This window comes from Telmatherina bonti (genome assembly GCF_933228915.1).
Source record: "Telmatherina bonti genome assembly, chromosome: 14".
In the NCBI taxonomy this organism is placed as follows: Eukaryota; Metazoa; Chordata; class Actinopteri; order Atheriniformes; family Telmatherinidae; genus Telmatherina; species Telmatherina bonti.
The window spans coordinates 31,443,367-31,464,261 of record NC_136612.1 but is presented as its reverse complement, the minus strand read 5'-3'; the positions used below and the strand labels follow the sequence as shown (position 1 = coordinate 31,464,261).

Below are 20,895 nucleotides of genomic sequence, written 5' to 3'. Positions count from 1 at the left end.
GCGTAAATGGGTACTACGACACCTCTCAGCTCACCGAAACTCGGCTTTTTGGCTGTTGTTCTTTTGTCACTCCGTGATTCAAGAGTTGATGCAGCAATAGCGTGACGATGTCCTGTCTGCTCATTTAACCTTTATTTCTCAGACACTGCTGTATGGTCGCGTGCTCGGGACCTGCAACAGATTAATGGGGGCTCGTGCGGGATTGACGACATCAGGAAGCCAGAGTTCGTCAGTCCAGTGATCACTGAACCTGTGGACCGCCATCATCACTGTCAAACCGGAGGGTGCCGTGGAACCAAGACGTCTGTCTTCAGCCAGAGTAAGGGGCCTCTACGTTTACAGAGGGTGCGACAAGTGTGAACCATGGCAGCCAACACTAGAAAAGAACTGGTTTGGTCAATAAAAAAGGCGCTGCTTCACCTTTCAGCTGAGCAGCTCTTCCAAGTTGCAGTGAACATTCTGCCACCATCTGAAAAGGATTCTGCAGAAGTGGATCGGCAAGATGAAGGAGAGTGTTTTGACCTTATCTGCTCATATATGTCCTCCAAAGATTTACTTGACTTAGAAGATCAGGGTTTGTCACAGTTACTTTGTTTGAAAGATGTTATTGATGAGATGAACACAAGTCATACTTACCCTGGTGAAACAACAGAAGAAGAGGCAGATATTCCAGTTCCTGGTACAGAGTCAGGATTAACCACCAAACATATGTTCAATGTTAACATTCAGGGTGCAACTGATACAGAGAATACACTATCTCATGGGGCCACTTCTAAGGTGGGGGCTCATCATTCACACCTTAGCGCTAAGCAAAGTGCCCCACTGAACCCACAAGAGGTAAATGCAGGTAACTGTAGCCCCTCAACCACCACCCATGTTACTCAGCCCGTATCTTCTGTTGCACAACATTCTCCCCATAGTAGTGAGAGTCTGGTAGCGCTTAGAGATTGAGCCCTATTCCACAGAAAAGAATTCAAAATCCATGGTGGGCAAATAGGTGATAATGCAGCAGACATAAGTTATAGCAATCTCTGCAAACAAATAGATGAAGGGTTAAGAGAGCAGCACCCAGAAAGTGAAGTAATCCGAGCAGTTCTGCGGATTACAAAGCCAGGCCACTTCAAGGACATGTTAATCAGCAAAGATGAGATGACAATAAATGAACTGAAGAGCTTCCTAAGGTCTCACATGGGGGAGAAAAGCACAACAGAACTTTTTCAGGAGCTAATTACAGCCAGACAGCAGGATCAGGCGACACCACAACAGTTTTTGTATAGGATGGTGGGATTGAAACAGAAAGTTATCCACACGTCAAAGCAAACTGACACAGAAATCAAGTATGAGGCACAAACTGTACAGAACGTATTTATGCACACAGTTTATCAGGGTTTAAGTGAGAAACATGATGACATTAGGCGAGAGTTGAAACCCCTTCTTTCAGACCCATCTGTGTCAGATGATGCCCTCCTAAGACAAGTCATCAAGACAACCAGTGAGGAGAGTGAAAGGAGACGGCGCCTGGGACGAAACATAAGGACCAAAGCTGTCTATGCACAGAGTGGCCAGGTAAATTCAGAAAAGCTGGAAGGGGGCAAAGGGGACTCTTATATTAAAGGTAAAGATGAAGAAGTACAAAAGCTGAGTGCACAAGTGCAAGCATTAACACAAATAGTGGAGTCACTTCAACATTCAAAACAAGCTGTTGCACAATCCCAGCCTCCTGCACAACAGCTCTGCCATTGTGGAAGTAGTCAAACAAGATACCAGTCCCAGAGAAAAGAGAGAATAAATGTCTGCCCTTCCTGCAGTGAAAAAAAACTGTTAGACTGTAAACACTGTTTTTTGTGTGGCGAAGAAGGACACCGTGCACTGGGTTGTCGAAAGAGATGGAAGCCGACGGGAAACCAGCAGTGGTCACAGAAGAGGGACGATCTGTGACCAACAACACCACCCAGTCCCAACCAAAATGTAGCGACATGACAAAAGCACCACACAATGATAAGCATGCTGCTGCCTTTCCTGTCTCATATGCCAATGATAAACCCACATCAGAGAGAGTTGCACAGCTATCGGACAAAAATGCTTACTCGTATGTAATATGAATGGATATGCAGTAACTGCTCTGTTGGACACAGGGGCTCAGATAAGTCTGATTGACCGGCCATGGAGGCAAAAATATCTGCCACATCAAGAAATCCACCCCCTAAGTGAGCTGATCGGAGATTGTGATCTGAATGTCGTTGCAGTAAATGGTGAAACTATTCCGTATGATGGGTGGGTGGAAATCATTGTCAACTTGCCAGGTAATGCTGACCCCAACTTTTCCATAAAAGTCCCTTTTCTTGTTAGCCAAGTTGAGATCATGAGACCACTGCTTGGTTTTAATGTCATCCAGGAAATAATTCTTGGTCATGGAGAGGGAGCAGATGCTTTTCCCGCAATATGCAGCCTCCTGAAAGGAGCCATGCAAATTGAGACTGAGAAAGCTGAGGCAGTAGTAAATTTCATTCAAACAGAAAGAAAAGCCAACACAAATGACATTGTGCCCATGAAAACAGGTTGTTGTGATATTGTTGTCCATCCAGGCCAGATAGCTCACATTAAGTTCCCAGTACCAGCAAGTTTCCGCCAATCTGTTGCCTTATTTGAGCTCTCTGCTGATGATCCTCGCCTTGAACAGTTGGATGTGGGGGATGGTCTAGTTGAGGTGCACCACACAGAAAGGCCATTTGTTGAGATTCCTGTGGGTAACACAACCATGCATGAGGTAGTGCTAGCTAGCCGAACAACACTGGGCAGTATCCAGCCAATTGACAGGATAATTGAGACAGACCAGGGACAAAATATCCAAACAAACAAACCTGACTTATCTACCACTGCCAAAGAGGATCACACCAGTTCAGAAATAAGGTGGCATCCACCTGTTGATATAAGTCATCTGGGGGAGCAGGAACAGATTGTTGTCAAACAGCTGCTGTATGAAGAGTCCAATGCATTTGCCCAGGATGATGCAGACATTGGCTGCATTCCAAATCTTCAAATGACCATCACTTTGAAGGATGATATACCTGTGCAGCGCTCTTATTCAGCCATCCCCAAGCCTCTTTATAAGGAGGTTAAAGAATATATTCAGGATCTGCTGGCCAGAAAGTGGATAGTGAAGTCAAAGTCACCTTATTCGGCCCCGGTGGTTTGTGTTCGGAAAAGGGACGGGACTCTGAGGCTCTGTATTGACTACCGGCTCCTGAATCGCAAGACCATTCCAGACAGACACCCACTCCCGCGCATCCAGGACCTAATGAACACGCTCGGAGGGTATCACTGGTTCTCTATATTGGACCAGGGAAAGGCATATCACCAGGGTTACATCTCAGAGGGTTCCAGGCATCTCACTGCATTCATCACTCCATGGGGCCTTTATGAATGGGTCCGCATTCCGTTTGGTCTCTCAAATGCCCCAGCTGCCTTTCAGAGATGTATGGAGGAGGTGTTGGACTCCCTGCGTGATGAATGTTGCATCCCTTATCTGGATGATGTGCTTTGCTATGCCAGGACCTTTGAAGACCATGTTGAAGGACTAAGGAGAGTTCTGAGAGCCCTTCAGCATCACGGCATTAAGCTTAGGCCCACCAAGTGTGAGTTATTTAAGAATGAGGTGCGTTATGTTGGAAGGCTGGTCTCAGCTGAGGGAGTTCGGGTTGACCCCAAAGACATAGCAGCAGTTCAAACCTTGAGGGAGAAAACACCAAGTACTGTTGGAGATGTCCGAAAGCTACTAGGGTTTTTAAGCTACTATAGAGCTTATGTGCAGGACTTTGCCAGGGTAGCTAAGCCATTGTATGACCTTCTGCAAATGAAGGAAAAACATACAGCCCAGCCTCAGCTTAAGACATGTAAGGGGAAGGGTGGCCAGCTGTGCTCGAAGGTTCCTGTTCAGTGGACCCAAAAACATCAGGAAGTTCTTGACCAACTAGTCCACATGCTGTCCAGTCCACCTGTGTTAGCCTACCCCAACTTCAGTCTGCCCTTTGTGTTACACACTGATGCATCAGCAGAAGGTCTTGGGGCTGTGTTATACCAACGTCATGAAGGCAAGTTGAGGGTGATTGCATATGGGTCGAGAACACTATCCCCTGCAGAGAAGAGGTACCACATGCACTCAGGCAAACTTGAGTTTCTTGCGTTAAAGTGGCCAGTATGTGAGAAATTTCATGACTACCTCTTCTATGCCCCCTTCTTTACCGTATACACAGACAACAACCCCCTGACTTATGTCATGAGCACTGCAAAGTTGAATGCTGTGGGTCATAGGTGGGTTGGAGAGCTGGCAGACTTTCATTTTGAAATCAAATATAGGCCTGGTAAAGTCAATACTGATGCTGACACCCTCTCCAGGTTGCCACTTGATATCTCTGAGTATGTTGAAGCATGCACAGAGGAACTTTCAAAAGACACCATCCAAGCAACCTGGGAAGGGAGTCGAGCTGCTAAGGAAAATGATGTGGCCTATGTTGCTGTTTTAAACTTGTCACAGGAAAGCCTAGATTCCTTCACACTGGGTAGCCAATCTGCAATAAGTCACCAGGAGCTTAGGCAAGCTCAGAAAGATGACACAGTAATAGGTGAGGTTATCAGATTAAAGGAAGCACACACCCATCTTACAAGTCGTATCAGGGAAGCCACAACAGGTCCAGTTAGGAGGCTTCTGCATGAGTGGGAAAGGCTTCAGATTGAAAATGGACTGCTGTACAGAAAGACAATACAGAGGCGCCAACTGGTTCTGCCTGAAAAATATAAATCTGTCGCTCTGAAATACCTTCATGATGAGATGGGTCATGTGGGCACCGAAAGAGTCATCAGTTTGGCGAGAGACAGATTCTACTGGCCATACATGTAGAAAGAAATCAGGGCCTATGTGACAAGGAAGTGTCCATGTATAAAACGAAAGAAACCAGTTTCTCACATCAGGGCACCCATGGGTTCTATTGCTACAACTTGTCCCCTTGAACTGGTATCCATCGATTACTTGCACCTTGAGCCAAGTGCAGGGGGCTTTGAATACATTCTGGTGGTGGTCGATCATTTTACCCGGTTTGCCCAGGCTTATCCCACCCGTAATAAATCTGGAAAGACAGCTGCAGAAAAGTTATTTGATGACTTCATTCCACGGTTTGGTTTCCCCAAGAAACTGCATCATGACCAGGGCCGTGAATTTGAAAATAACTTATTTAAGACCCTGCAGCAGCTTTCAGGCGTTGGGCATTCCAGGACCACGCCTTATCATCCTCAAGCTAACCCAGCCGAGAGATTCAACAGAACTCTCCTCCAACTACTTCGTACCCTAACAGACGAAGAGAAAAGCAGGTGGAAAGAGCATTTGCCACAAATGGTCCATGCCTATAATTGCACAAAGCATGAGGCAACTGGGTACTCTCCATTTTATTTACTCTATGGTCGTCATCCCCGTTTACCTGTAGACCTTTTATTTGGTCTAGCAGCAGATGAAGAAGCCACCTCCCCAAGGGGTTATGCAGAAAGGTGGGCAGCAAGGATGAAGCAGGCATACAGGCTAGCCTCTGAAAATAGCCACCACTCAAGTGCCAGGGCAAAACAGTACTATGATCGTCATCAGAAAGGAGTTACCCTTCAGCCAGGCGACCGTGTTCTAGTCCGCAACCTGAGTGAGCGGGGGGGGGGGGGGGGGGGGGGGGCGCAGGAAAATTAAGAGCATACTGGGAGGACACAGTTTACATTGTCAAAGAACAGATGAATGATGGCCCTGTGTATAAGGTGTGTCCAGAGAGGGGTAACACTAAAGTCCGCATCTTGCACCGGAACTTATTACATCTGGTTAATGACTTACCTGTTGACTATCCATCTCCTCAGGGACAGGAAATTGGGACTAGAAAAAAGACTCCCCCTCGACCAAAAGACAGACAAGTGAGAAACAGACAGTTACAGAAGGGGCAAACACAATTGCCAGCAAGCAGCGAAATGTCAGATTCGGATGAAGACACCATTTGCTGGGTTCAAGTACCTATGAGGGGAAAAGCTGTCAGTGAACCCAAGAGAATATGTGAAGTGCCCAAGGAAAAACCACTCCCCTCCCCATGTGATCTGCAGGAGAGAGCATGGGACGTTCCAGTGCATGATATTCAAAATGACACGGCATCTGGTCCAGAGTTACTACATGAGGAGAGGGCAGAAGGGATGGCACAATTCCCAGGGTTGGACACTACACAATCAAAGTCTGGTCTTGCATCTGGTCAGACTGAATACATCCCACCTGATCATCAGACTAGTTTTCCAGAGGTGGTAATTAATCAGTCAGCAGATTACAGCACCACAATCAGAAAATCCAGACGTAAGAGAAAGCCTGCTCAGATGCTAACATATGAGTCCTTAGGTGAACCATCTTACCAGGCAAAATGTGATGTTAATAGTACAAGGGTGTTTCAGGTGGTTCCCACTCCGGTTAGTGAAGCAGGGCTACAATGTGTTCAGGCACATTATATCCCTTGTCACGCACCTCAGTTTGCTGTACCGTATCAGGTACTGCCATTTACAACTTATGTGCCTTTTGTCATCCCTACTCAAGCGTATTTAAAAAAAAAAACAAAACATTTTTGTTAACCGAGTTCCTCTGATGTGTGATCGATGTTTTATGAGCAATGTTGGTTGTTGTGCAATGGCAGGAGCCATCTTTTCTTTGTGAGGGAGTGTGTGACGCACACAAAGCATGTGGTCCCAATTTTTTCTTTCAGTTTTTTCCACTGCATGGGGTAACAATATGTGTTCCAGTTTAAGCTTAGGATTTATCAGGGGTTTAGTGAATCCCATGTCAGTCCCTGTGGATTTGGGGTTATTTAGGTCGTAGTACCCATTTACGCCAGTAGGCAGCAGGACACCTCTCAGCTCACCGAAACTCGGCTTTTTGGCTGTTGTTCTTTTGTCACTCCGTGATAAAAGAGTTGATGCAGCAATAGCGTGACGATGTCCTGTCTGCTCATTTAACCTTTATTTCTCAGACACTGCTGTATGGTCGCGTGCTCGGGACCTGCAACACACGCATGCAAGCATGTACAGTATGTTTAAGAAAGAGTGAGGAGGTTAAAAGGTCAACATTTAGGGCAGGAAGAGTTGTTGGGACAGGAAAAAAAAAAAAGTGCAGGGAGCAGAAGCAGTGGCCTTCTTGGAGCTGGAGAGGAGTCAAAGATTAAATTTCTTCCCTGCAGCATTCCCCAAGTGGCGCGCTGAGCGTGAGAGAGCGAGCAAGGGTGCAAGTCAAGACAGTGAGTGACCTACAAACAAGCTTAACTTCTCCCGGGGCTGCAGATTAACACCACAGCGGCCCCTGAAGGAGCCCTCTGCCTCCCCCCGGCTGCTCATGAAGGAGGGACAATTGGGAGGGCTTTCCTGGCCATCGCGATGAAGGACCTGGTACAGAGGCTGCTGCAGACGGAGGGAAGGGTCAGCACAAGAGACACCTGGAGGTGGAGGTCCAGCCGGAGAGTCATGGTCCCTCTCTGGAGGTGTGATTAGTGGGAATCAGTGGAGCGGGCAGGCAAACAGGTGAGAAGTCCGGTCTGAGGTGGACTTTTACTCCCTGTGTGTAATGAAACTTCTGTGTGGCTCATTTGACAGAAGTTATAGATGATATTTAAAAGAAAGGGTTAAAATTGTGCAGTTTTTGCTTCTGTTAAACAGTATAGTCTTTTGTTTGTCATGTATGTTGTTTATAAGGTGTACAGGACTTAAAGGTGGAGTATGTAAGATTTTCAATATTTTCTAAATAAATTAACTAAAAAAATAACTACAATCATAATTAGATAGTTTTTTTTTAAACATGTAGGTTCCAGTCTGTCCATATTTGATGTGTTATTAAATTACAAGTTTCATTAATGACAAAGATCCTTCTTAAATGTTTGTCTACCAGTAAAAAAAAAGTGCTTTTTGTCATTTGTCATTAATTAAACTTGTAATTTAATAACGCATCAAATATGGACAGACTGGGACTTACATGTCTAAAAAAACTATCTAATTATGATTGTAGTTATTTTATTAGTTAATTTATTTTGAAAATATTGAAAATCTTACATACTCCACCTTTAAACTAATCCAAAATAATGCGACAGGCCCTCATTTTATCTTTATTTTAGATGTCATATTGGCTTTTCAAGTATTTTACGGTTTTGTTTCGCCTGACAAGTCCATCTTCTTTGGGGTGAATTTGTCATGCAATCCTTTTTTTTCCTGATAAATTACTAACTTTGCTAAATACTTGCTTTACTTCTCAGCTTAGCAATGATTTTCTTAACTTTTCCATCCAAATCTATGCCTGAGTTTGCATCCTGTTGTGTCTTCACTGCTGGAGTAACCTTGCTTTTCCCCCTCCAGAACGAAAACAACCAAAGAAGCAGGAAAGCCAAACATCCAACACCGGGACATGCATAATCAAGCCAAAGGGCCGGGAATGGACGACGGAGGAGATACAAATGAAAAGGCAGAAGATGTCAGTGAAGAACAGAAGCAGAGCAAAGACAAGCTCAACAAGCTGGAGAGGGAGAGCGGCGAGAAGGAGCCGAGGAGCGTGGTCAGGAAGGAGAACCGGCGGCCTAGTCACTGGAAGAGCGGCTGGGCTCTGACTGAACGCCTGGCCATCAATGTGTCAGGGATGCGGTACGAGACCCAGCTCAGAACCCTCGCTCAGTTCCCCGACTCCCTCCTCGGAGATCCCCGTCGACGCCTTCGTTACTTCGACCCCCTGCGTAACGAACTCTTCCTGGACAGAAACCGCATCTGCTTTGACGCCATTCTCTACTTCTACCAGTCGGGTGGGAGGTTGCGGAGGCCTGCCAACGTTCCCCTCGACATGTTCCTGGAGGAGCTGCACTTCTACGAACTCGGCGAGGAGATCATCGACCGCTTCAAAGAAGACGAGGGTTTCCCCAAAGAGGAGGAGAGACCTTTGCCCTCCAAAAAGTGGCAGCAGCACATCTGGATGCTGTTTGAGTATCCGGAGTCCTCCGGCGGAGCCAGAATCATCGCCATCGTCAGCGTCATGGTCATCATCATCTCCATCCTCATCTTTTGCTTGGAGACACTGCCTGAGTTCAGGAATGAGAAGGAGCGGAGGGAGGTGAGGACGGGTTGCAGGGTGACACTTACCACTTATGTGATTAGGCCAGCTTGTGGAAAGAGGAAGACAATTAGATGAGGGAAGGAGCAGGCAGGCCACTGACAGGGAGCAATGACAACAGAGGTTAACGCTGTCAAGTGATAAGGTGAGCACGGGAGGACAACAAGCGCTGACAGGTGTCGCCTTGCCTAACATCAACCAGCTCCTACGGGACAACATCTTTATCTCCTCTATCAACACTAAGCTTTAAAAAAAAAAAAAAAAAAAAAGACGTCCAAAGTACAGCTCAGAGTCAAGGCCGAAGGAGGAGGAAGCAAAGGCAGCAGGGAGAGGAAGCAAGAGCGAGTTTTTCCTGAGATTATTTTGGACTTGTCATTAAATCTGATCCACTCAGGCTGAGGGGAAGGAATGGAGGGGATGAAGAGAGCAGTAAAACCACGGGTGGAAAAAAAAACAAGGGTGAGGAGAGAGGAGAGCGGTCCCAACAGGTTGGATGGAGGTTTAATTTTGGAGGAGGGAGGCGGTGAGAAGATGCTACGCCTCTTCAACCAATCGTGAGACTCCAGCCAGACCAATCAGTGCATTTAGATGAAGTGATACTTTTAAAATTAGTGAGAAATGAGACGGAGTGAAGGAGCTTAGAAGTGGAGAAGCAAATGTGGAGGCAAGTAACGAGAGCTAGTCTCACATTACCCCTTGGAGACCTAGTGGGCTATATATAGATGAAGGACAACCCTTAGAGTGCATCAACACATAAACCTAAGTCCATATTAATAAACGCTGTGAGTCACAGGCGCTGAGAACGGCATGGAAAACGGCGGCAGATCAACTTTTCTGATGACTGCTGCAGAATGAAATTAGCCTCATGTAGCGAGATAGATTCTGGCAGTTCGGGAAGCAGAAAAGATCCCTGCAGGCGCTCACGGGATTCATGCAGCATCTCACACTCCGATAGGATCAGCGAACACCACACAAACAGCCACAAACCTGCACCCAAAGCATCATCAGACATTCACTGGGTGGAAAAGCTTAAAACCTGCATCTGATTAGTCAGAACTTGCAAATGACTTTGTGGTCTTTTACTTTGGAAAAAAAAAGAAAAAAAAAGGACCCAGCCAGTGTTTGAGCTATTTGAGCGATTATGTCCAAATAAAAGAGATCAAAAGTTGGATAGCTCAGAGATCAAATCCATGTCCTTTCTTTGCACGTATAAAAACTTCCAGATGATGCACAAAGTAACAGACAGAAAACTGACACTAAAAGCATGTGCTCAGTTTCCAGTTTATTAGGTCCATCCAGCGGAAACCAGTGTAATCCAATCCACAAGTCCTGCTATAAATCCTCCTTTCATGAAGGTTGTAATGTTCAGCCTCAGCTGGACATACAAGCATTTTTCAGCTGTACAGTCATTTCAGAACATATAGTTCTCATCATCTTTAAAAATACACATTTTAAGATGGTCACATTGATGACTCAGCAGTTTTCAACCAGAACAGTCTCCAGTTATATTAGCCAGCATTACTTTTAACAGCCTCTACTTGTAAACGTGAGGCTGAGTGTACAAATAAGTGTTAGGGACAATATGTGCTGAAAAGCCATGAAATGCTCATAGTAACTTTATCTAACTTGTTAAGACACTAATGCCCAGTTATTTCAAACCTGCAGCTTCAGCCCAGAAAAACAGCAAACAGCTGGTTTGGACGAAGTGTCAGATGCCTGTAACACAAGCCAGCATCACAAGGACTTAATGTTTATTTGTGTGTAAATATAGAGAAAGTGATTCATATAAAAGTCTGTGGAAAAAATTAAAGCTGGGAGGGTGAAAAAGGAGAGGAGAGAAAAGTTAGCACAGTATCACAGATCTCACAGGATCCCGTCGACAGATGTCATACCTCAGAGGAGCAGAGGACAAACTTTGATTGCAATCTCACTTGTCCCCCTCCTTCTTTTCTCTGTTTACACTCCTGTAAACATCGTTGCTATGGTGCTGCTCGCTATATCTCCGCCGCTCCTTGTTATTCTCATATTTCTCCTAATAGCTCGTGTTTGACAAGCAGAAAATGGAGGGAAATGAGTTGTATCTGTGTGACCACCTGTGCTTCATTATTTGTCTTCCAGCAGTTCACCACCACACCTCACCCCACCCTTCCCAACGAAACCATCGTGGTCCCACCCACGTTCTCTCCCTTCCAGGATCCTTTCTTCATAGTAGAGTCGATTTGCATCTGCTGGTTCTCCTTCGAACTCGTCATGCGCTTCATCAGCGCTCCGAACAAGATGCACTTCTTCAAAGACATCATGAACATCATCGACTTCTTGGCCATTATGCCTTATTTCGTCACACTGGGCACAGAGCTCGCAAAGGACAAAGGCACGCAGCCCTCCGTGTCCCTGGCCCTCATCAGGGTCATCAGGCTGGTGAGAGTCTTCAGGATCTTTAAGCTTTCCCGCCACTCTAAAGGTCTCCAGATCCTGGGCCAGACGCTGAAGGCCAGCCTGCGGGAGCTCGCCCTGCTCATCTTCTTCCTCTTCATCGGGGTCATACTCTTCTCCAGTGCTGTCTACTTTGCCGAGGTGGACAGTCCCGGCACACTCTTCACCAGCATACCTGAGGCTTTCTGGTGGGCGGTGGTGTCCATGACGACGGTGGGTTATGGGGACATGTGTCCAGGGACGGTTGGAGGGAAATTGGTGGGCTCCATGTGCGCCATCGCCGGCGTGCTCACCATCTCTTTGCCGGTGCCTGTCATCGTGTCCAACTTCAGCTACTTCTACCACAGAGAGATGGAGTGTGAGGACACCAGGGAATACCACCATGTCTCCACATCGCTCTGGGAGAAGGACAAAGCGGACAATGAAGAGGACGATGACGAGGAAGGATTGGATGAAGATCCTGACTTCATGCGGGATTACTCTCCACTTTACGAGAATAGTCCCGCGTGTCCTCAGTTCAATGGGACTCTTCTGTCTGGGCTTTGTGCAGAACAGGTCCCGGGAGATCAGAGGGGGACACAGTTTTATCTTAAGGAACCTTTGGTCACTCAGGTCTGACGGACAGGAAACACAGTTACACACAAACACGTCACCCATCAGGAAAAACGATGCTGCTGAGACGATGACAAGGGGCAGGAGAAAGCCCCACCGTGACGTGCACCGACACAAACTAGATGAAAATGTTCTCAGATCCCTCAGAGCTTCTTCTGTTGTTGCTTTTAGGACAGAAAATCCACAGCAGTTTCTGTTAGGCAGGAGGATGAATGATTTCCTCATAACCAAGAGTTTCTTCAAATGTTTTATGAGTCTTAAAAGTGAGAAATGAAACCTTCCTATACATTGAAGTGGAGATTATTTTACTATCATTCTGCTTTGTAGTCCATAAATTACATCTCGAACAGTTTTAATCGCATAAAAAAGAACGTAATCCAAAAATTGGTAAACAACACATCAAGATATTCTTAGAAATCTGTGACGACATGTTTTTTTTAGTCCATTGGCTTTTATAATTTATTTAACCTAACCCTAACCCTTATTTACTGCAAGAATATCATTTCACGTGCGTTTCAAGGCATTACTGGCACTATATAACTTCAACCTGCAACCAGCAGATTTCCAAACTATCGACAACATTCATTGGCCACAATATATGTGAAAGGCCTGTTTAGGAGCCAGTGTTTGGTTTGTCCCTTCTGAGCTACTGTAGTTTCACAGTTATTATTTTACCTTAATTCTGTGACAGTGAAAAAATACTTTTGAATATTCTTATTGGATTTATGGCCAATAGATCACCCCAAACTTTACACACAAGAACATCAGGATACTTAAAGCAAAAAGCCGAAATAATTACGCACATAAACTTTGCATAAAAAGTAATTAAATTATGTTTAGTGGATTATTTTTCCCCTTTAAAAAGGTCAGATAGTGTTGTAATATTCATCATTGGAAAGCCTGATTAGTGCCATTTACAACGTGCTTCAATGGGATGAGCAACACAACGAACATGTTGGAAAAACAAAGCATATCAAAGTCCCTGTTTTATGTTTTCCTGTTGGTATTTACTCTTATACTTAAATGCAAGTGTAGCCAGGCGTGTGTCAGTGTATGACTGGCACCTGTTTGACACCCAATTGATAGACAGACATATTAGACATAGGCGACCCCATTACATCCTCCATCCTCCCGGAGGGCAACGCTCTCCCCCTCAGAGCCTGGATCATCACAGTTTCTCCAGAGTTTGAGAGTGAAGAGAATGAAATGACCAGCTGGGAGTCCAGACCTCAGCTCAACTGAACACTTCTGGGATTAACTTGATAGTACCGTATGTGTTAGCATGACCAACACAAACATGCTGGTTGACCTTCAACAACTCCTGGTTGAGGAATGACACGTCACAGCAAAATGAGACCAGGAGGCACCGAGCTGCTGAGGCTGCATTTGGATCCTCCACATGCTGCTGAGGTCTGTAAAATAAAGTCTAAGAAAGGGCTAGATGTGTTGGTGTTTTGCTTGTAACTGTAGGAGAGTGAAATCTTCTAATCCTTCAAGAAACTTGAAACATGAGTGAATACCAACAGGAGAATTTATGAGGAATTCCAAATAGCTTAATGTAACTGTGACTAATCAGGCTTTCCAGCCATGTATAACGCAACACCTTGGTCTTTTATTAGAAGGCAGAAATAACTACAGAGCATGTTTATATTTTTTATTTTCTTTAAGTCAAGCTATTCTCTTAAAAAATGATAGTTTCAGCTTTATGCAGTGGTTTTATACATCATCATGGGTAAAACAGCAGATGTTTGTCCCGTCTTTGTAGACTTTTATGCACTAAAATGTTGTAAAACACTGATAAACATTTGCTTTTGATGAAGGAGAATGGATTTGATGTAAACATGTTAAATATTTCTCAAGAGTTTTATCTAAAAATACAGCCTTCCCAAAAACAAAGACAAAAATACAACCTGGTATTATAAGCTTCACAGTTGTTTGCATATAGTTTTTACAAAAACTGCTTATGTATACAGAGTAGAAGGCAGATAAAGCATTTCACAAGAAAGTTTTGTTTTTGGAGGGTGTGTGTATTGTGTGTGTGTGTGTGTGTGTGTGTGTGTGTGTGTGTGTGTGTGTGTGTGTGTGTGTGTGTGTGAGGGGTGGGGAGTGAAAAATGATGAAGCACAGAGGGTGGAACGGATTTTTCTCCTGCAGAACAGAAGAACATCTGAGGTTTCTGGTCATGACTTTCTGTTTTCATTCCCTCATTGTGGGAAATCCTGCTGCTTTCTGCAAAGTTTGACAAACTTTTGTTTTTTTTATTTCATTTGCTCCCTGATGGATGCAAAAGTCTTATTTGTAGTCTCATACATGGCACTGCTATGGAACAGCTGCGTGTTTATCTGGATGTTTGGGATCCAACTAGATCAAACCAGTGTTTGCCCCCCTGCTTGAGCAGCAGCTTCATTTGCAGGGGGTGTTGATGTTGCACTTGTCCCAGACATGGCAGAAATGTGGCACTGTAATCTCAGGCTGAGCAGAACAACTAAGACATCGCTCATCGGCTGGCGGTACAGCAGATTCGGCCGATGCGGTTGGTCCACAGCCAGTTTGTGTGGGACACACTCACACGCTGTAACTGATACAGCTGAGAGAGACGGAGTGCAAAAGCTGATATCAGCTCTGAGCTGGTTGATATTTCTGACACGAAGGTGAGGACGAAACTACCTCAGACTGAAGCATAATCTGAGGCTCAACTAGTTACTGCTGAGAGTGAAGATGAACTTAATCCCTGGACGTTTTCTGCCTTCATGTGTGTGATTTAAGAGACGCCTGGATCTGTTTTCTGAGTCTTAAACACTCAATGTCTTCAGGACTAAACTTAATGAAACAAAACTCTGGATCTGTCATACATTCAGCAATAATACAGTGAAACGTGGACAATAATCCTCTCTCTTACCAAAGATCTGACTGATTTACTGATCAAAAAAACCCAAAGTGTAGCTGCTGCCAAAAAAAAAGCTAAACACTATGTATATAGTTCCTATCAAAATAAAAATCACAAACTGCTTGACAAAGGAATAAAATAAACAAGAAAATGTGGAACACAACAACAAAAACTGAGCAAACGCGAGTGGTTTTTAGATGCTTTTTAAAAGAGATCACCATCCTCGGATCTTTAAAGGCTCCATGTCCTTTAGTCTTTAATCATGTTTGCTGCACAATCAGCAGGCGCTGATCACATGACCTCAGGGACCCGCTGGAGACCTGCTGGTGCTTCACCATGTAAAGCTGCATATCAAACTGATATTTGAAGTGAACGCTGTAGTGGATGGAGAGAAAGTGTGGCTAATTGAACAAAGGGGTGACATGGGAACAGAATTGTTGTTGGGCACCTTGCAGCAACCTTCTGAACGACTTGCAGATGATCCTGAGATTTCACACACGAGTTAACAATGCATTGCTAAAATGTAGGTGTGATCAAATAAAAGCATCCAGGATAATGCAACTCCACTTGGTAAAAAAAAAACAAAAACAAACTAACATAAACCAGTGAAATACACAAAAATAATCATATTACCTAATTTATTAGCTGTTAATCCAACTTGATTCAATAAATTTTCATACAGATGTTTATACAGCTTTACAACACGTTTCTGTACCCTGTAAAAATGTATTATCATCGCTTTGCAAATGTAATAATTATCAAAAAATAATAAAGTACATGTCATTACCACATTTTTGTTAATTTATAACAGCATAGTTCTATCAGTTTTTATTATAATAAATGTGCTTGAACCTACAGGGAATCTTCATTTAAATATGTAAAGAATGCTACTGTGGTGATGCCATCATTACAACTACAATTATTGATATTAATAATGATAATAATTGTTGAGAATAAGACATCCATACATGCATGTGCTGCTTTAGCCATGTCAGAAAAACCCCAGCTGTCCTAAACTGAAATAAAACTAATTCAAGCTGCAAAATATAATATTTTAAAAAAATAAAACACTTTTTTTTTTTTTAACCTTTCCTCAACGTCGAGCTGTTTACGGTCTACATGAGTCTCTTACATGTCGCTGTTTACAGTCTGAGTAAAGGTACAGCAGACTTATTATTCATGTTTCAGAGTTTCCAGGAGTTTTACAGTGTATGTCTCTGATTAAAGTTTCTGTCACAAGGAGTTCCAGTGACATGATTTCACCGAAGAGTTATTCTGAGACCAGTCCTGCAACGTAATCCGCCTCAGTGTTCTTCATCTCTGTGCTTGTTGTGCTGTGAACAAGCACAATCCAGCAAAATCAATATTTCTTTCACTATTTTTACTGTATTATGACACAAACTGTTACGTGATCTATTTCTATTGGTTTTAACGCTTTGAGCACTTTAAGAGCTCAGCTGCATGAGATGGGAATCATATTTTCATTCTGATTTAGTCCAAAACGTCCCTTTTAAGCAAGACATGAAGATTATGCTTTTAAACAAAAAGTTGTTTATTTCACTTCATGTTTTTTTTAATGGTGACTGTTGTGATATTTGTCACTACGTCTTTAAATTTAAGATGACTGCTGCCATTAAGAGACTATTTTCAGCCTTAAGGAAGTGACTGTTTAGCCTTAAAATAGAAGAGAACCTTATGAAGTAGTGTCAGTGAAGATACCTTTGAAAGATATATGTTTGACTGTGTGGATGTAGTGTTGCCTGCACACTGAGGACAACATACATGTATACGTCTTTCTTAATAAAGATCATGTTTTACCACTCCTGTCATGGATTTCTGAAGTCCTGCCACATGACACGCTGCATCGTGATGCTGGAATGTGATGATGTGCCATCTGCTGATAAATCTCAGGGATTTTTGAGAGGTAGCGTGTTGCTCCGTTGCTCTCCACTGCATGCGATGGGAAATCCTGCCTCTAGATGTCAGACTGAGTTGTGAAACAGTGACACCAGGCAGGACGCCTTCTTACTCCTTCTGCCAGTGAGTTTGATTTACAATAATATGACATAAAAAACTTCAGAGCATCTAAATGTAACAGCTTGCATCTTGAAATGATGTTGCTAATTCATACATATGACTAAGAGGATTTATGCTTTCACTGAGCATAAACAAATGAAAGTTTAGTTTCTGACGGAACACATTCATCATGTATGAAGTCATTACACTTCTTTAGAAGTTGCGGTTGTGCTTGCTGAAGCTTGAAACCAGCACATAAAACAATCAATCACATGAATAAACACAAGGAAAGCAAAGCGTCTGGAAACTCTTTAATCACTTTAAATGAAATTTATCTGCAGTATCATTTGCTGATCAGGATATTTCATTTTTCTCATCAGCTCTGGGAAACTGTTTACATAATTGATCAAATGATAAATATAACTAATTACAAACTGAAATGTAAATTCTTCATTTTTATTAAGTATGTTTTTAAAACTAATGAACTGAATCCACCTGGTTCTATTTTAGGTTAAGTAATTTCACATCTATTGTCTTTGAAGTTTTTCATATTAATTATTAGACATATTTCTTCAGTTGATTGATGTCATGTTTTCCTATTGATTAATTTGTGTTTTTGATGGATGATTTTGCAGCCATTTGGATGATGAATTTTAGGTTTTCTTCTCTTTTTTTCTCTTCTATTTAATCAAAAAGAAAGGACTTATTGTTGACTTTTTCAAGACAGCTTGGTTGATCATTTTAAGTAGTTAAATCAGATTAAGATATGTTTTCCTTTCACTGAACGAGAGGTTTGATGTCACACAAAAGTCACATTTTACATAAAAATACGTGTCATTATGGTAAGATTTGATGATTTGTTTTGGAAAAACACTTGTACTTTGGTATTTAAACAGGAGCATTCAAACAGCATGAGGAGCAGAAAAGTTGTTGAGCCGTGGCAGAATTTACACAAAGATTATTCATTTAGCTGATATGAAGAATGAAGTTGTTTATATGTTTTTTTTTTCTAAAAATCTATTTAAAAAAAAAAAAAAGTGAAAACGTGTAACATCCAAATTCAGAAATACTACAGAGAAACACATTTTGGCCTCATAACTGAAAATACACCACCTTGCAAAAGAGGAAAAAAAAGATTTGTTTATTAATTTTTCTAATTGTTTAGTTCATTTCAGGGCTGCAGGGAAACTGGTGCCTATCCCAGTATTCCCAGCAATCATTAGGCGAGAGGCAGGGTATACCGTGGATGGGTCACTAGTACATTACAAGGCAGGATAGATGTCATTTTGTTTTAGTAGACCAACACTGGTAAGTGCAAAGCAATTTTACAAATAAACAATTAATGAATTAACCCTTTCATTACCACATTGTGAGCCTAACCCCGAACATATGGACTACAAGCTTTTTTCTTGCATATTCATGAATGAGGATGGTATTTTTGTAAATAACCCACTTCAGTGGATGTAAGTAAGTCATTCAATACGTTTCCAGTCACTGGAGAATAAATATATATACATTATAATTGTACACGATGTAATTACGCAAATTTTCCTTTCCGATAAATAGGAAATATTTCAGCTATATTTAATAGAAGATTTACATAATATAAATATGATCGTATATTTTTAATCAATATTTTATTGAATACATAAAAACAAATAATAAATTATGGTAAATTCTAAATATCACTGACAAACAAAAAAGTATTATTGCATATGTCTGGAGAGGTCTGTTTTTTCTTTTATTAATTTATGCATGAAAGGGTTAAATGCTTCTCTTCCATTCTGCCACCCTGACGTAACCCTACTGGTCATTCAGTCGAGTGTGTTCCCTGATTTAGAATAAACAGCCGCATAATGTCAGTAAGTAAAGAAACAAAATACAAGAAAAAAAAAACTGTCTTTCTAAACAAAAATGAATCAGAAATACCATACATGGAATTACTGATCAATAGCATTGATCCAAACTGAAAATATCAATCCAACATTGATCCAACATTATTTGTAAGATAAGGATCAAGCAAAGCAGACAGAACTTGTGTCTGTCAATCCAAATATCTTCTTGTTATTCAACATTACAGACATTATTTTCTATTACTTATGTTGGTGTTCCTTATAGACTATTATTGATTATTAATCGGCTGTCGCAAATAATGGTTTGGTTTAAACTGGTTTGTACGTAAAGATAATGAGTTGATGATGTTGTGAGTTGGAGCTACAGTAAAAAAGTTTGGTGTGTAACTAAAAATAAAGTCAGACTCTACTACTTTTGTTTCCATAACTGACCTATAAAGATTTTCTATTTCAGGCTCTAAATTGCAGAAAAAAATTCCCTCCATCCTTCTTTGAAGTAAACAAATAAGAATTTTTCCTGTCAGTTTTCTTTTATTTGATGTGAACATCGTAGCGTTTAATGTTTTCTTATTGTTTAAAGAAGAATAGATCATTTTTACACTTAAATACCAGACTGAGCTCATAAATAAAATTTTATTTTAGCATTTCAGTGTTAGGGCTAAATCATGAAATCAGTTATCTCGTATTGATCACAGACTCCTGAATCGAACTGAATCAAACTTGTATTGTGGAAGAATTTGATACATTGGCAAACAGTCTTCATAAACCAAGTTAATATAACAGATACTAGATTATCAGATACCATGAAGCACAAAACACTTCAGTTGACTTTACAAGGCTTAATTAATAAAGGTTAATAAATACAATTGCGACTATTATTTATAAATTATCCCAATTATTTCAAGTACTTGTGATTACACAAGGACCGTTAAGTGTGTAAGAAAGTATACATGTAAGAAAAGTATATATATGTAAGAAAGTAGTAAGATACCAGTTTGCTTGATGTGAAACTGGTGCAAAACTTTAACATGTTTAAAAACATCTTTGAGGAGGTTGCAGGTGTGGAAAAGGATGTTTCGGGCCAGATAACTCCAAGGACTTCTTCTCTATGTCTCTGTAAGTTGGTATTTGTTTGGGTTTGGTGTAAAACAAAAACACTGGATGGCTTGGACATGAATAAATACATGGAAAAGCATCGTCATACAAAACACCAACATCGCCACCTCGCACTGACACAACAAGGTTTTGGACAAATTTGTCTGGGCAGCGTTAGACTCCAGGGTGCAGAAATGCCACACGTCTTTGCTGTTTTATCAGTTATTCTCAAGATATTCTGCTTATATGTGAGTTTTTATCTGTAACATTGTTAGATCAGCGAGAGCAGGCATTAATTCTGAACTGAACACTCTGGCAAATCTTTTATTTTATTTTATTTTTTATATAATTGACAGGGACTTAGCACATTAAAACAAGAACCAACTTCTAAATATGCCAAATTTAGCCAAAAGGCTGGTTACCCCTGGTCAACAAGGGCTCCCTGGAATACAAATAAATACAAATCAACAATCTGAAAGATATGTATCAGTTAATAAAACAAACAATTCTTAGTAACATTATTAAATTCTTCCCACCTGAAGACTAAAACCTCATAAATACACATGAAAACAGTGCTAACATTGACTACAGCTGACAAAATTATCAATGTTGAAGTGTGATTGCTAACTAGCCACTGTTTTACACAGGACTTAATGTGCAGATCCTCCTCATGTTTGTTAGGAAGTTATTCCTCTCTCATGAAGCTGGATCTGAAAAAGCTGACTTTCCATGGACACTTTTCCTTAGTGGAATAATACAATCATGTCTTGGGAGACCCCGTGTGTTTCTGTTTGCACTCTTAAGTCAACAAAATGTAAGATTTTACTCAAATTTGACAAGAACTAAGCTGTTTTTTGTTT

General features: G+C 41.8%; 1 protein-coding gene across 2 annotated transcripts; it reads left to right on the top strand.

The window, feature by feature from the left end:
- Nucleotides 1-7,306: 7,306 nt before the first annotated feature.
- On the top strand, nucleotides 7,307-16,893 carry kcna7 (potassium voltage-gated channel, shaker-related subfamily, member 7). Of its 2 annotated transcripts, none has more exons than XM_079252530.1 (3): nucleotides 7,307-7,572; nucleotides 8,398-9,139; nucleotides 11,261-16,893. In XM_079252530.1, exons 2-3 carry the CDS (start codon nucleotides 8,447-8,449, stop codon nucleotides 12,188-12,190), a joined length of 1,623 nt encoding a protein of 540 aa, XP_079108656.1. In that variant the 5' UTR covers nucleotides 7,307-7,572; nucleotides 8,398-8,446; the 3' UTR covers nucleotides 12,191-16,893. The 2 variants fall into 2 exon arrangements, with proteins under 2 accessions (XP_079108656.1, XP_079108655.1); XM_079252529.1 differs by having other exon boundaries at nucleotides 11,258-16,893.
- Nucleotides 16,894-20,895: the final 4,002 nt, after the last annotated feature.

Coding starts and splice junctions, on each gene's coding strand:
- kcna7 (XM_079252529.1), top strand. CDS start 8,447: ATGCATAATCAAGCCAAAGGGCCGGGAATGGACGACGGAGGAGATACA. Junction 9,140..11,257: donor ATGAGAAGGAGCGGAGGGAG/GTGAGGACGGGT, acceptor TTTGTCTTCCAG/CAGTTCACCACCACACCTCA.